The 13,105-nt window shown below is 44.9% G+C and overlaps 1 protein-coding gene across 4 annotated transcripts in view; it reads right to left on the reverse strand.

Moving 5' to 3' along the window:
• Positions 1–256: 256 nt before the first annotated feature.
• Positions 257–13,105, reverse strand: part of GATA3 (GATA binding protein 3) — a 28,575-nt gene continuing 15,726 nt past the window's right edge. For 2 of the 4 annotated variants that reach the window (XM_036341494.1, XM_036341485.1), the window contains exons 4-6: positions 10,570–10,715; positions 6,301–6,426; positions 257–2,357 (exon numbers count right to left, since the gene is read on the reverse strand). In XM_036341494.1, coding sequence (XP_036197387.1) covers positions 2,073–2,357; positions 6,301–6,426; positions 10,570–10,715 — 557 coding nt within the window. In that variant the 3' untranslated portion in view covers positions 257–2,072. The remainder of the gene's footprint in view (positions 2,358–6,300; positions 6,427–10,569; positions 10,716–13,105) is intronic. The other 2 variants (XM_036341503.1, XM_036341512.1) reach the window with 2 other exon arrangements.

A 13,105-nucleotide genomic window follows, 5' to 3' on the forward strand; every position in this document is an offset into this window, starting at 1 on the left:
CCACCTTCTCCCACCCTAAGAATGCCAAGAATTTCAACTCCCTGTTCTTAAGGTGAAAGGGCATTCATTAACTCAGATCTGTTCCTGAAGAAGCGAGGTAGGGAATCCTGAGACACTGGAACAATACCACAAAATCTCCCAAGTTTCAGGTGGCAATAGATGATGATTTCCTTCGGTGCCTCAAAAGAAACTGAAAACAGCATTGGAATTGTAGATCATTAATTAGGACCCAGTAAGATCTCCATCTGCATCTCAGTGATTCTCGACTCCTTTATTTCAACATTTAGCTTTAGGTTTAAAATATTTGCTAAGAAAGCAGAAAGGTGATTAACAGAAGTTTTTAAATGTGTGTCATAGTTACACATTCGGTCAACAGAGGAAAAGGAAACTATACAGCATAAGTTACAAAACGGTTATTTCGTGTTTCGCAAACATTCCAATAAATTCTCCATGTGGTGTTACTCAATTCGACAGTAGAAAGCAACAGAAATGACCTCAAGAACCAGCCCAGCTCCTTCACGACTTGCAGAGAACAGTGAAGAATCCCTCAGCGGCAGTCCGCCTGGGAATCTCAGCGAGGACATCTTCCCATTTCTCCTGTGAGAAGACTGGCTCCTCATTCGAGGTGCACAAGGAAGAGGGAGCTGCAGCTCACTGAGGGACCCCGGAAGTTACTCCCACCCCAGCGTAAATCCTCAGACTGCATGGAAGGCTCTATAGAGCCCAGTTTCCCAAGGGAATAAACGTGGATGATCTGGGGTTTGCATGATCTCCTAGTGAATAACTTCACATGTTTGGGTGTTGTTTCTTTTTAAACTTTTTTCTTAAATTAGCTAGAGCTACCAGGTTCTAGAAGAGCGTGGCCACACTTTGATACGATGTTATTGGGTTGTTTTAAAATATTTCCACTTTATTATTATTTTATATTATTATTCCAACAGATTAGATTAAAGGCAGTGATCACTAACACAGAGTACAACAGAGCTAACAATCAGCCAGGCTGCTCCCCGGACCAGGGCTGTCCGGCCTAAGGTGCTGACATGCATGTCGGTAGCTCATACACTGCTACCCTCATAGCACAGGCTGCAGGAGGAGTGAGTGAAACGACAGATGCTGCTGTACCCTTAGAAGCTATTTAATAAATATCATCAAAAAACAAAAGGGAAAAGAAGCCCTCTGGAGCACAATCACCTTAGGTCAATTGAATATTATCTAGTTTATTCAACCAAAAATTGAGAGAGAAGAAAAATATTAAACAAAAAAAAAAAGCAGATCTTAACACTAGCAGTAAATAAATTTGTACAACGATTCAGTCTGTATAATATGATGAAATAAATCTACATCTTTTCTTATTTTGGTGCTTTGAATTATACATACAAACAACAATTACAGGGACTGGATCACGCAGCATGTAGGCCTGGGAAAAGGCTATCTGAAACCCTCAATGGCAAAAAGTGAGTGTTAACACGGATTGCCCGAACTGATACAATTTCCTAAGCAGAGGCCCACAGCTTTGAACAAATGATTCGCCTACGACTTTTTTTTTTTTGTTATTTTTTTTTTTTTTTTTTTTTTTTTTTTTTTAAATGCATCAAGCACCTGTGGCCAGTGAAGAAAACAAAACTGGCCGTTTGTCCATTTGGACATCAGACCTAGTTTCTTCTTAATTTCCACACTTGATTTCCCCCATCTTCCTTAAAATTCTTGGCATCCTTTGTGCCTTCCTTACCGCTACCCAGATGCAATAAAGTCTTCTTCAAATGTACAGTATTTCTTACATTATAAGTTATATGCAATGTTCAGCATTTTTTTTTCACAGCACTAGAGAGACCCTGTTAAATAGGGAACATGAGTCTGAATGGCTTATTCACAAATGGGATCCAGATTCAGTGATTGGGAACGCAGACGCCACAGCGAGCTCCTCGGCAAAAGTGGCAAACATTTTGCCTTCTGCCTTCAGAACAAACAGATATCCATCGGTTCTCGGTTTCATGATAGACTCCTGCAAAAATGCACGTAGAAGGGGCTGGAGGCACTCTCGCCTGGAGGCCTTTGAGCATCAAGCCGAGAATCTAACCCATGGCGGTGACCATACTGGAAGGGTGGTGAGGTCCAAAGGAGAGGCTGGACGGCGGGTGCATCGGCGTCGGAGTGGTCAGCATGTGGCTGGAGTGGCTGAAGGGCGAAATGTGGCTGAGGGAGGACATGTGTCTGGAGAGGGCGGCTGGGTTGAAGGAGCTGCTCTTGGGGAAGTCCTCCAGCGTGTCATGTACCTTTTTGCACTTTTTGGATTTGCTAGACATTTTTCGGTTTCTGGTCTGGATGCCTTCCTTCTTCATAGTCAGGGGTCTGTTAATCTAAACAAAGATCAATTTTTTTTTTTTTTTACTTTGTTGCTGGCTCTGAAATGGTACAGGCTTTCCCACTCCAACACAGGTCCCTCTGACTGCCCAGCTCGGGGCTCTGCTCTCCTGGGGCCCCTTCCGCCCACCCCATCCTGCCTCCTCCCCGGGGACCCACGGGCCCGCAGGCTAGGTCTGCGGCGGAGCTCTGACTGTCAGCCTCTATCAGTTTCCGAAACCAAGAGACCGTAGGAAAGGTGTTCCAAGCAGAGGTTATTAATCATGTTCATCTACATCAGCCATTTGGGGGGAAATCTGCCTGCGGGAACTCTGAGTCCCCAGGGACCACATTCTAGAGAACTACCCAACAGGACTGTATTTCCCTAAAATATAGTAACTTGTCTTATTCATTAGGGTTTCCTTAGACTATTTGATCGGGATGGAGGCATCTTCAAGGGGGAAATAACATTTTGTCTCCTCCCCTGAAATTCGTGTTGGACTTTAAAAGCACTGCTTGAGGCGGCCAGGCGTGTTTATGTGCATCTGCTTCGGGAAACTAGGACTGTACCCCGATTCAAAGTAAATTTTGGCTGCCTCTCTTCTACCTGCCCTGTGGCAAGGAGAGGTGCTGTCAAATCTGCCCCAGGAATTTGTATGTTCTGGGGTCATATTTTAATACAACCTATCTTTTCAGAAGGTCATCTCTTGCCCATGTCACAGCAACTGCAATGACTGAAGATTGCAATTTCTACCTAGTTCTGACTCTCCCCTGCTAACTAGACAAACAGCCAAACCACTTGGGGGATGCGAAGCACTGTCCTAGCATGAAAGTGCTCTCATCCTAAAAATCAAAAACCAGGCAAGAACTAAAGACAGAGGCAAGCAACTACTCGAAAGGTCACAAGTCTTCAGCCTCTGAGACAGCATACCACCTCTCTCTTCTCCATAAGACTCACTGGTTTTCTTTTTAAGGTTCCTTTTCCTTTTGGGGGGGGGGGGGGGGGCGTGGCGTAGGCTGAATCAAGACAGGGGACATTACAAAGCCACAGAGACCACTCTCCATGAGGAGTCAGAATCAGATTAACCGCAATAGCAGTCATCTGTCCCATGCAGCAAACCACATCTGGCCTCGTTTCCAGGGAATGCGGCAAAGCAACTCAAGGAGGGAATGTCAGGGTCTCGGTCACTCCTGACTCCTGGGAAAAAACATCCTCAAGGGTGAAAAAAGAAAGAAGTTTCTCATGGCTCTAGGATCTACCTGTTTGTTCCAAAAGTGAACAAACAGCAGTTAAGGAAGAAAGAATTCAAACAGCCAAGAGCAACGGGCTGCTGACCACGCTTCTGAGAGCAGCAAACACACAGCTTCCTGGAGCTGAGCTGGGAGAGGTCACGGGGAGGGGGAGAGGGGTGTCGGAGAGGGGGGCAGTGGCAGGGGTGGGGGGTACGGAACCTCACACTGGAGCTGAGACCTGATTTCCCCTTGTGCCAGGAAGGCAGCGTAAGTGATGGCAGAAGAGCTAAAAGGTCGTTGCCAAAAGAACCTCTCTGGGTTCCTTCTTCAAAGTTATAATCAAGGTAAAGGAGCTCCTACAGAGGCGATAGGAATCTACTGTCACATCAAATCTTCCCCCAGATAATGTCCGGACACACAGCTCTTTACCAGGATATCTAGATACACACAGCCAGATATCTAAATATAACATCTAGTTACACCGATAGCCACACAAACCCAGATAACTAGTCCCAACACCACCTAGATTCACTGATACTGAGATAGGTAGTTATCTAAGCACAGAGATAAGCAGAAAGGGAACTAACTTATGGCATACATATGCAGGTATCTCGATGGGCAGAACAAACAACAGCACGAAGAGAATGTTAATGGATTAGTATCTCTTATTGTTAAATACACACACACAAAAGTAGCCCCCTTTTGTGAATTCTTACTAAACCAGAGAAGACAGAAAAGCCACTCTTACTGATGAGCAAGTTTCTCTCCCACAGGAGCCCAGCCATGAAGTCATGAGCTAATTAAGAATAGGAGGAGAATGAGCGGTGAAGGGAGGGCCTGGACTTTTCTTTGATTTGATGAGAAATTCATAATATTCAGAAACATTTATCTTAGCTTGGACACAAGTGAGGTCAGATCTCATCATGGCTAAGGAGTCAAAGAAACTCATACCTGGTTAATTTTCCATACTTCTATGGAAATAGGAAAGAGATATACAAACACACACAATTCATTGCTTTGAATTGAACTCGGGTACATTCTACAACGAGAAGGCATTGAGTTTCCACTGGTCCCCATCAGTTCTGATGCTCCTCGGGAAAGCCATCAGCTCCTCTGAAATTGGTCCTGCCTCTGCCACTACACCAGCCATGTTCCCTTGCACAAGTTACTTGCTTCTCTGAGTCATAATTTCTTTAAGTAAACCGGAAATAGAAATGATTTCTGCTCTGTCTATCTCATGAGACTATTTGAGGCTCCACTGTAATCAAGTAACATGAAAGGTTCTTTGAAAATCATAAATTACAACCCTAAAATAATTTTATAGGCTGTGCTGATGACTGGAGAGCTCATAAACTCTAATGCCCCAAAACTTCCAGATTTTCATCACAAATCTGTTTCTCCCCACTGCAGTGAGCAAGTAAATTCCCCCGGGGGAAAACGGACTTGGGCTTCCATGCTGATAAATGTATGCAGACACAGGCCAGGGATCTGAGAGAGAAGAACCGAACTCTGGGAAGACCCTGGTTCCATCAGTGCTGGCCCTGCTCGGGGCCCGTAGCAAGAGGGTGGCACTGAAGGCAGGGAGGTGAGTTTTTCAGGCTCTCTGGGAATCTCAGCAACTTATCCCCAAAAGGTAAAAAAGGACAAGGGTGCTGGGGTCACCCTAAGAAGTTCTCCTGTGACTCAAAAAATTTAACCAGAAACACTTCCTCCCCAATTCCCAGGTATTCCTGGGTAGGAAGAGGTGACTGCCAGAATGGCCGTGAGCAAAACGCTCTGCCTTTTCCCCGTTCAGCCCCAGACTTTGCCAAAGTCAGATTGGCCACGAGACTTTCAGAAAATCAGGCGGAGCCAAAGAAGAGAGTGACAGCGAGAGGAAAAGGACAATTCTGTCTCTGGGACTAAGGCAAACTTCAGGCCTCACTAGGTCATAGCTATTAGCCAGAGTGGTTTGGGGGGAAATTTTTTTTTAAGGCAAAGACACTGCAACATGGGTGGTCCCCAAATTAAAATGTTAGAACTGACAAAGCTAAACCCAGGTGACTGACAATTATCATTCTGCTAATGACATATAGAAGAGAAAGGCAGGGTTTCTTTTCCCTGGTCTGGGTAAGCACTCTGGGATTCTTTCCTCAGCTTTCCTCGGTTCTCTGCCGAGTAGGACAAAGCCAGCAGATGAAATCTCTCAGACATTTCATCTCGTGTCTTCTATACAGAGAATCCATTTAAAATTCACAGCACAGGGTAAGCCAAGACTTGCCCCTCAGTAACTGAATCTCGGGCCTCTGCGCTTCAGGAATTTCTGTGCCATGCATTACAATTCTAGTTACTTTGCTCTTTTTTTTGCCAGAAATATAAACACAAAGAAACATCAAAATATAAATGGTGACTTGTTTTTGTTTTCCAAGGGGACTTTTTTACCCTTAAAAACCCAGACCCGAATCCACCACCCATGTTAGATTGCTGCATTACCTGCAGTGTTTCCTGATATTCTCCACACCTACCACGGGGGCTGGATTGTCTGTCTTTAAGCCCTTCACTCTCAGCAAGGCTACGCTGTACAGAGCAGTTCCCTACACTGGGTTCTGCTGCACTGATTATCAGAGGCCTGTTGTTCAGCCCAGAGAACAGCATGCAGATTGAGAAGGGGGAACCTGGAAGGGTGACGCTGTGCACTGGGCATCACCAGCAAGGGCGACGGCTGTGGCTGGCCCCCCTGACACTTACATTGTGCAGCTTGTAGTAGAGCCCGCAGGCGTTGCAGACAGGGTCCCCGTTGGCATTCCTTCTCCAGAGCGTGGTAGTGGTGGTTTGACAGTTTGCACAGGACGTTCCTGCCCTTCTTGCTGCCGACTGGGGAGTGGAGAGAGGGGAGGGGGGGGGAAATCAAAACAAATGTTAAATGTGTTTTCAGAACTACAGAGACAGACATAAAAAAATTATCATTGAAATCAAAACTAGCAAGTGGCCCACATGAAAGTAAGGAAGATCCCCAAAAGCAGCCTCAAAAAGAAAAATATCGAAGATCCACTGGCAGAGGAGCGTGCCAGCCTGCAGCCGCGTGGTCAGAATTTAGCCTGCTGCGCTACTGTGTAGAATTTGGGAGGATCAGTTCAGCCAATACTACCCTCTGAGTCAATTTCCCCCTCTCCCTATCCCACAAAGTCCACCAGATGTTTAGTTTTCACGAGTGGCCATTCTGAGTTAACCACTAGCCTCCTTCGCCAGGCCCACAAAAGGTCTTTTTCAAGTGCAACTGCTCAGATATGACTTCTCAGTGAGGCGCCTGGCCGTCACAATTAGTAACAGCAAAGTCAGCACAATCCCAAAGGCACCAAAAGCACTTCATAGACCCCAATAAAACAAGGCTGGCTTATAAAGAACAGAGTGCGAACGGAATGAGAATGTCTGTGCCGGGGTGAGCTTGCATACATGAGGTGCATAATTTAGGAAGCACCAAGCAGGACATCCAGAGTGAATAAGGCCTCGGTAAATTCACGGCAGTCCTACAGTTACACAGCCCACACTCAGACTTGGTCACTCCCGGTGACAGCCATGCTCATTCTCTTTAGGCAGTTTTTAGTTAATGAGACAAACTATAAAGAGGGGATTTTGGTCTTCAACGGGAACGTGGCTCCTCCTCCTGCTCTCATCTCATTCCACCTTCTGGAAATTAGGTATTTCCTATTTGCTGTTCACAGAGCACAATAGTTGCAGGTCAGATGTCAGCCTCAACTTGAATTTTAATTATTTGATTGTGTCACTGCCTTCATTTCTTTTAAAAGAGAAATTTATCTTTCACTTTCTTTTGGCACACATTTACAAGGGGACTATTCTCTATGTCCATATTGTCAAAAAGAAAATTAAACTCAAAAACTTTGGGGGAAAAATGGAGTTGGGTCACTTCTAACATTCACCTCTCAACTCAGCCCCGTCCCCCACAACATAAAAAGAAAATTTTAACCACAAAATTATTCCTGCCCCTGAACTCAAAAATATTATGAAAGACAAGTGGAGGAGAAAGAATTCAGCTAGCTTGATAAAAAAAAATTAAATAAATAAAATCTGGCATAGTTATAAAAGCATAGGACAAAAGGGATAGAAATTGTGGCGTACTTTTCCATCAATATTTTATCAAAGATCTGAAGCTGTCAGGTATGGAAAACCCAGTGGCCATCCTGAGTTAACCAGACTGCTTCCTTTCCTTTCAAAGCCACTAAATTGCTCTACAGATACGCTCCTCCATCCTACAGGCTTAAATAGCAGAGCCTCTCTTTTTTGTAGTAGCGGTACTTATTTTCTGCATTCTAAGGAACTGGAAATTAAAAATAGCCCTTATCTATCATAATCAAAAAGGTTCTACTTTTTGGACGCCCACTTTAAAAACAATTCAATATAATCTACCTGCCTCTAACCCCACCTGCCTTCATGAAATGTGATAATTTAACACTCAAATAACTGGTTCTTCTGTATTCTTGGGAAGAAAAAAGTACATTAAATCAGTGCTTAATGATTTTGACAATTATGTTATTATGTGATTATTATGATCTTCCTGTACTTTTTTTTTTTCCTTTAAAAGAAATACTCGGATATAGTAGACTAATATCTACTCAGCCACCGGATTTCCCAGCCCAACAACTTGGAATGTATCACACAAGTACATCAGGCCAACTGGTAAAATTAGAGTGTGTCCTTTGCAGTATATTGGCAGTTTCATAAATAAGAGCAGACTCAGAAAACATCTCCGGTCTACAGACTTTATGCGAATTTATGCAGAACCTCCCAAAGGCACACTATTTGATTCACTAGCAGGAGACAAAGTACATTAATAAAGCAAGCTAGTCAGCTGGTTGTCAGACCTAGGAAAATCTTGGCGACACTGAGGGACGAATTCTATGGCTCTTCCCTTCGGTCACTTCTCCCATTTCCTGCATGAGTTTACTCAGTGTTAGATATGCATCTGACGGGGAGCTAGCTACATGTTGGGCTGGCTGGCCCTCAGTGAATCTGCAACTGTGCAAAACATGAAAATAAACTGGAGAGACAAAGCTGGGATGGAGGGACAGGAAATATAAGAGAGAAGAAAAAGAAAGGTTCTAGGTATTCAGAAGTCAAATGCATCTAAGGGCTAAAAAAAAAACAAAACCTGAATGTGCTCCGAGTGTCTCTCGGGACAGAGCATATGAATTCTATGGAACTAAAACTATAAAACCACCCAGAACAGATGAGTAAGACAGAAAAGACAGCTGAAAATGTGACAGCCAATGAACTCTAGAATTAAAAGTAATTATTACTCAGAGTCTAGTGATTGCTTCTGAAAGGTGAGTGAAGACAATATTATACAAAATGCAAGGGGAGCCTCCTATGCAATCTGCCCAGACAGAAGAAACCCCAAGAAAATGTCAAATGTATTCTTGCTCATCAATCAGCCCATAGTCTGAGACTTTACTTCCCCTTTTTCCTTCTTTACTTTTACCTTAAAAAAAAAAAAAAAAAGCTCAATTATAATAGTACCATGACTTATTTTTAACAAGAGGTTTTTGTTGTTAGTTTTTTCTTTTTAACTTTTTTTTTAATGAAGGCCAGGTTTTGAGTGATTCAGAACATTCTTTTGTGGTGTGATCACATTCATTCTGTGCTAACACCTCCAGCCATTTTTTTTTTTTCAAACACGTCTTGTTCTGATCCGTTCAAACATCTTGACGTTTAGGTTAGGGAAGCTGAGTTGTTGTTTATGAGTTATCTCCAGTGCTCAGATATCCGGCAGCTTTTTCCTAGGAAGTTAGCTTTGCACATGAGAGAAAGGGAAAAAAAAAAAAAAATACCAATGTGCATGGGGACCAGGAGGTTGAGAAAGTTGGAGAAAGGGGCAAAGATCAGAAAGAATAAAGCCTAGAGACTAAGGATTGCCAAAAATTTGTCACGTGGGCACTTCCATCCCTAGAAAGTTTCTCCTTCTTCTGAAGAGGATGTGAAAGGTGTTGAATTGCCCTAAAATCTGATGGGAAAGACACATGATTCTTTTTTTAAAAAATAGAAAGGATTTGGATTTTCTCCCCCTTAGAATTTGATGGATGCTTCTTCAACATTAATTTGCATGGGGAAAACCCCCTCCTCCCCACTCTACATGGTGAATGTCAACACCAAAAAAAACATTTTGATTTCTCGACTGTGGTTGTAAAGTTATGCTCTGCCAAGCCTGCTTTATTTGTTACATGCACTTGCTATTCAAGCTGGCCTGAGGTTCCGAGGACAAGTTGCCAGAAGAACTTCTGCTAGTTTTCCTAATAAATGCTTGACAGCGCCAGGTTTTCTCAAGTGTTTGTAAAGGGTTAAGAAGTTTAAGAAAGAGAAAAGAGTGGGGATAAAAACTAGCACCCTAGTGATAGTAGTTCAATGGGGGGATCTAAGACCAAGAGGCAATCCGGGAATCACACAATTTTTCCCACAGGAATTACGTGTGGAAAGTCCTCACTTTCTAAGACGAAAAACTCCACTGCATACAATGTCTTCAGCTTGTGAAATCCTGTTAACTGGCCCCATTAATCTTAAATCACTGGCATGAGATTCATCCAGCACTGAGGCTGTGATCACTTCTACCACTTCAGGACCAAGTTCTGGGGGGTGCCTGGGACATTCTATTCTCATCCTAGGTTTCTCCATCTGTCTGTCATTATCAATGCATCTAAAGTCAGTGGTCCTGGTCCTGTTAAAGCACTCCTGTTATTATCGAATACATTTCAGATTTGATAACAAAGAAGTCAGCACCCTTAACAATTTGGTAAGTGACTGGAGAGGAAAATAATGAGAGAGAAAGCTTTTCTGTGCATCTAATTTGAAAAAAGAAAAGCGGGGAGAGGGGCACTATCCCAAGCAAGCTGACATGACTTTGAGCTGTCCTGCCAATTTCCTGCAGAAAGCTCTCCTTCCGGGAGAGAGGAAATTAAAAACACCAAATGGTTAGTATTGGATCAATGCTTCCCAAAGACAACTCACCAGCCTTCGCTTGGGCTTAATCAGGGGTCGGTTCTGTCCATTCATCTTGTGGTAGAGCCCACAGGCATTGCACAGGTAGTGCCCAGTGCCATCTCGTCGCCACAGTGGGGTAGAGGTCGCCCCGCAGTTCACACACTCCCTGCCTTCTAGAAACAAGATCACACATAAGTCACTTATGGAAGGGAAGAAAAAAAAACACAGAAAAGCTGATAGGGCACAGAATTAGAGAATGACAGTCAAATAGAGAAGTTCTTTTTTTCTCCCTCTCTTCTCCCTCTTTTAGGGAACTTTCCCACCCCATCTCCCTTGAAGGTGGCTGCCAGGCTGAAAAGAGTTCTTGAATGGCCAGTCATGGCCTAACCATACACATAGAAGTGGCCCATGAATAAATTGCAGCAGAACCTAGTTCTGGGCCTGCCCAATGCTGAGGACCAAGGCAAATTTCAACTTGAAAGTGTTCCCTGAGAAAATTCGGAGCCCCAGACACCCAAAGGCAAACATTCCATTCATTTCCCTCAACGGAAAACAAAAAGTGACTCATTCTCATCAGTAGGTCTGTCTACAGATTGATTAAGTAATAAAGATTAGGATGGGGAGAAAGGGAAGATGAATCAATGGCAAGATAGGTAAACAGATAGTGAATAGATGAATAGATTGATCAATTGGCTGACTGATTTTAGTGGCGAGGGCTTTTGATTTTACTTCCCATAAAACTGTAAATGCCCCTGGCTGGCAAGTAATAGATGAACACCCAGCAGCGTCCTCTCATTTCCACATTTTTTTTCCTCTAGAAAAGGCCAAGGCTTTCCACAGTTTCCCAGACACTGTGACAGGGACTGAAGTGCCATCTTTAGGCAAGAAACCTGGAGATGAGGGAAGGGAAAGGGCCGGGAGAGGGGCAGAGTGAAAGGCAGAAGATCAGAATAGGCCAGTTAGGGAAGGGGGTGGGGGGAGCTCTTGGTCAGCTCATTAACCAAGGCCTGCCTCCAGTTGCTCTTTCTCCAAAAAAACAAACAAACAAAATCAACAAAAACCGGCCAGGCGAGGTTTGGGCAGCATTCACTCAGGGGCAGAAAAATGAGCCAGACCCACCTCCAGAGGGAAACCTCCTGGAGAGAATCCCTCAAAATACCAACTCAGGACACGGGGAGCTTGCTTACTGAACGCTTTTCAACTTTTGCAGGAGGAGGACTGTTTCTGGGCGAACTTGTCTGGTTGTTGGGGCTGTTCTCCACACCTGGCTGCCCTGAGAAGGGACCCCGAAGGAAGGAACCCCCACCCCCTCTACCCGAGAGCCGAGGGCCGGAGGGTTTGCTCTCTTTGGGGTACTGGGAGGGAGGTGCTGGGGGATGGGCAAAAGAGAGATGAGCTCCTAAAGGTTGTTTTAAGAGATTAATCAGCTAACTCAACCCAGCAGAGCAATGGGGAATCTTGACTCCTGGCTGGGAGGGCAAGGCTGGCCTGGGGACAGGGCCTGTGCTGCCTCTGGAGACCCCAGACCGAGTAGGAGGGAATCAGAGAGCTTACACCTGTGGCCATGCTTTCCTCCAGGGGTGAATTTGGAGAAGGAAAAGAACTTTTAGGAAATGCAAGAGGGTTTTGTCTCCTTTCACTGTGGAGTCCATGCCAGTACTGAGTTGTTTTTGTTCACTTTCCTTTTCCAAAAAATAAAAATATCTATGTCAAGGAGTTAAGAGATTTTATTATTATTTCTCGTTCCAAATTTTAAAAAAAGGTTCTTAACTTGGGGTCTTCACAGATCCTTCCAAGAACCCCCGTGATTCTCTACAGAACCGTGGTCCTGGTGGGCCAGGAGCACTTCCTAGGGACCCAATAGCTTCCATCGGTCCTCAAAAAAGGCTTTGGACTGAACTGCATCCAGACACCTTTCACGGGGTCCAAGCCCGAGGGCTGTAGCCACTGGATGTGGGGTAGGCATGGAGGAAGGAGGGAGGGGCGCGTGGGCAAGGAGGTGCCAGGGGCTGCCAGAGCCAGGAGGCAGGCAAGCCCTGCAGGCTCCGTGCCCCAAGTGGGCACTGGGTCAGACCCATCCGGGGACAGGGATGCTGGCCTGGCCTGGCTGGGGCTGCCTACCCTCCATCCTGCCAAGACAGGGGCCTCTCAGGCTCCCAGCCATTTTGTCCCTTTGCTACTTGCCGCTGGAGAGCTGGCGTGAGGTTCCTCTGGCTCCCTGCTCCTGAGCACCCTGGGCTGGGGGATCTCCCAGCCTGACGAGATAGTCTGACTTCCTTTCCTTTGTCAGGCGGTGGGGAGGATGACAGCTTCCTTTTCAGAGGGACCTTAAGACTTAGCAACAGCTGCCTCCTCAGCAAGGCGCTGCTCAGTAGAGCAATTTTCTGTCTTGATTCACTCCGCAAGTTTGCGATTGACTTGCGTGGGTTTTACTTATTTTTTCTTTTCTCCTTGTTGCCTCTAGGCCGTGACTTCCACAAACAACCAATTTTCCTAATGGAGGCCCTGACTGTTTCCTGCTTTCTCTCTCTCTCCCCTCACTCACTGCCTAGTGTGAGCAACT

This window comes from Myotis myotis, unplaced genomic scaffold, assembly GCF_014108235.1.
Source record: "Myotis myotis isolate mMyoMyo1 unplaced genomic scaffold, mMyoMyo1.p scaffold_m19_p_1, whole genome shotgun sequence".
NCBI lineage: Eukaryota > Metazoa > Chordata > Mammalia > Chiroptera > Vespertilionidae > Myotis > Myotis myotis.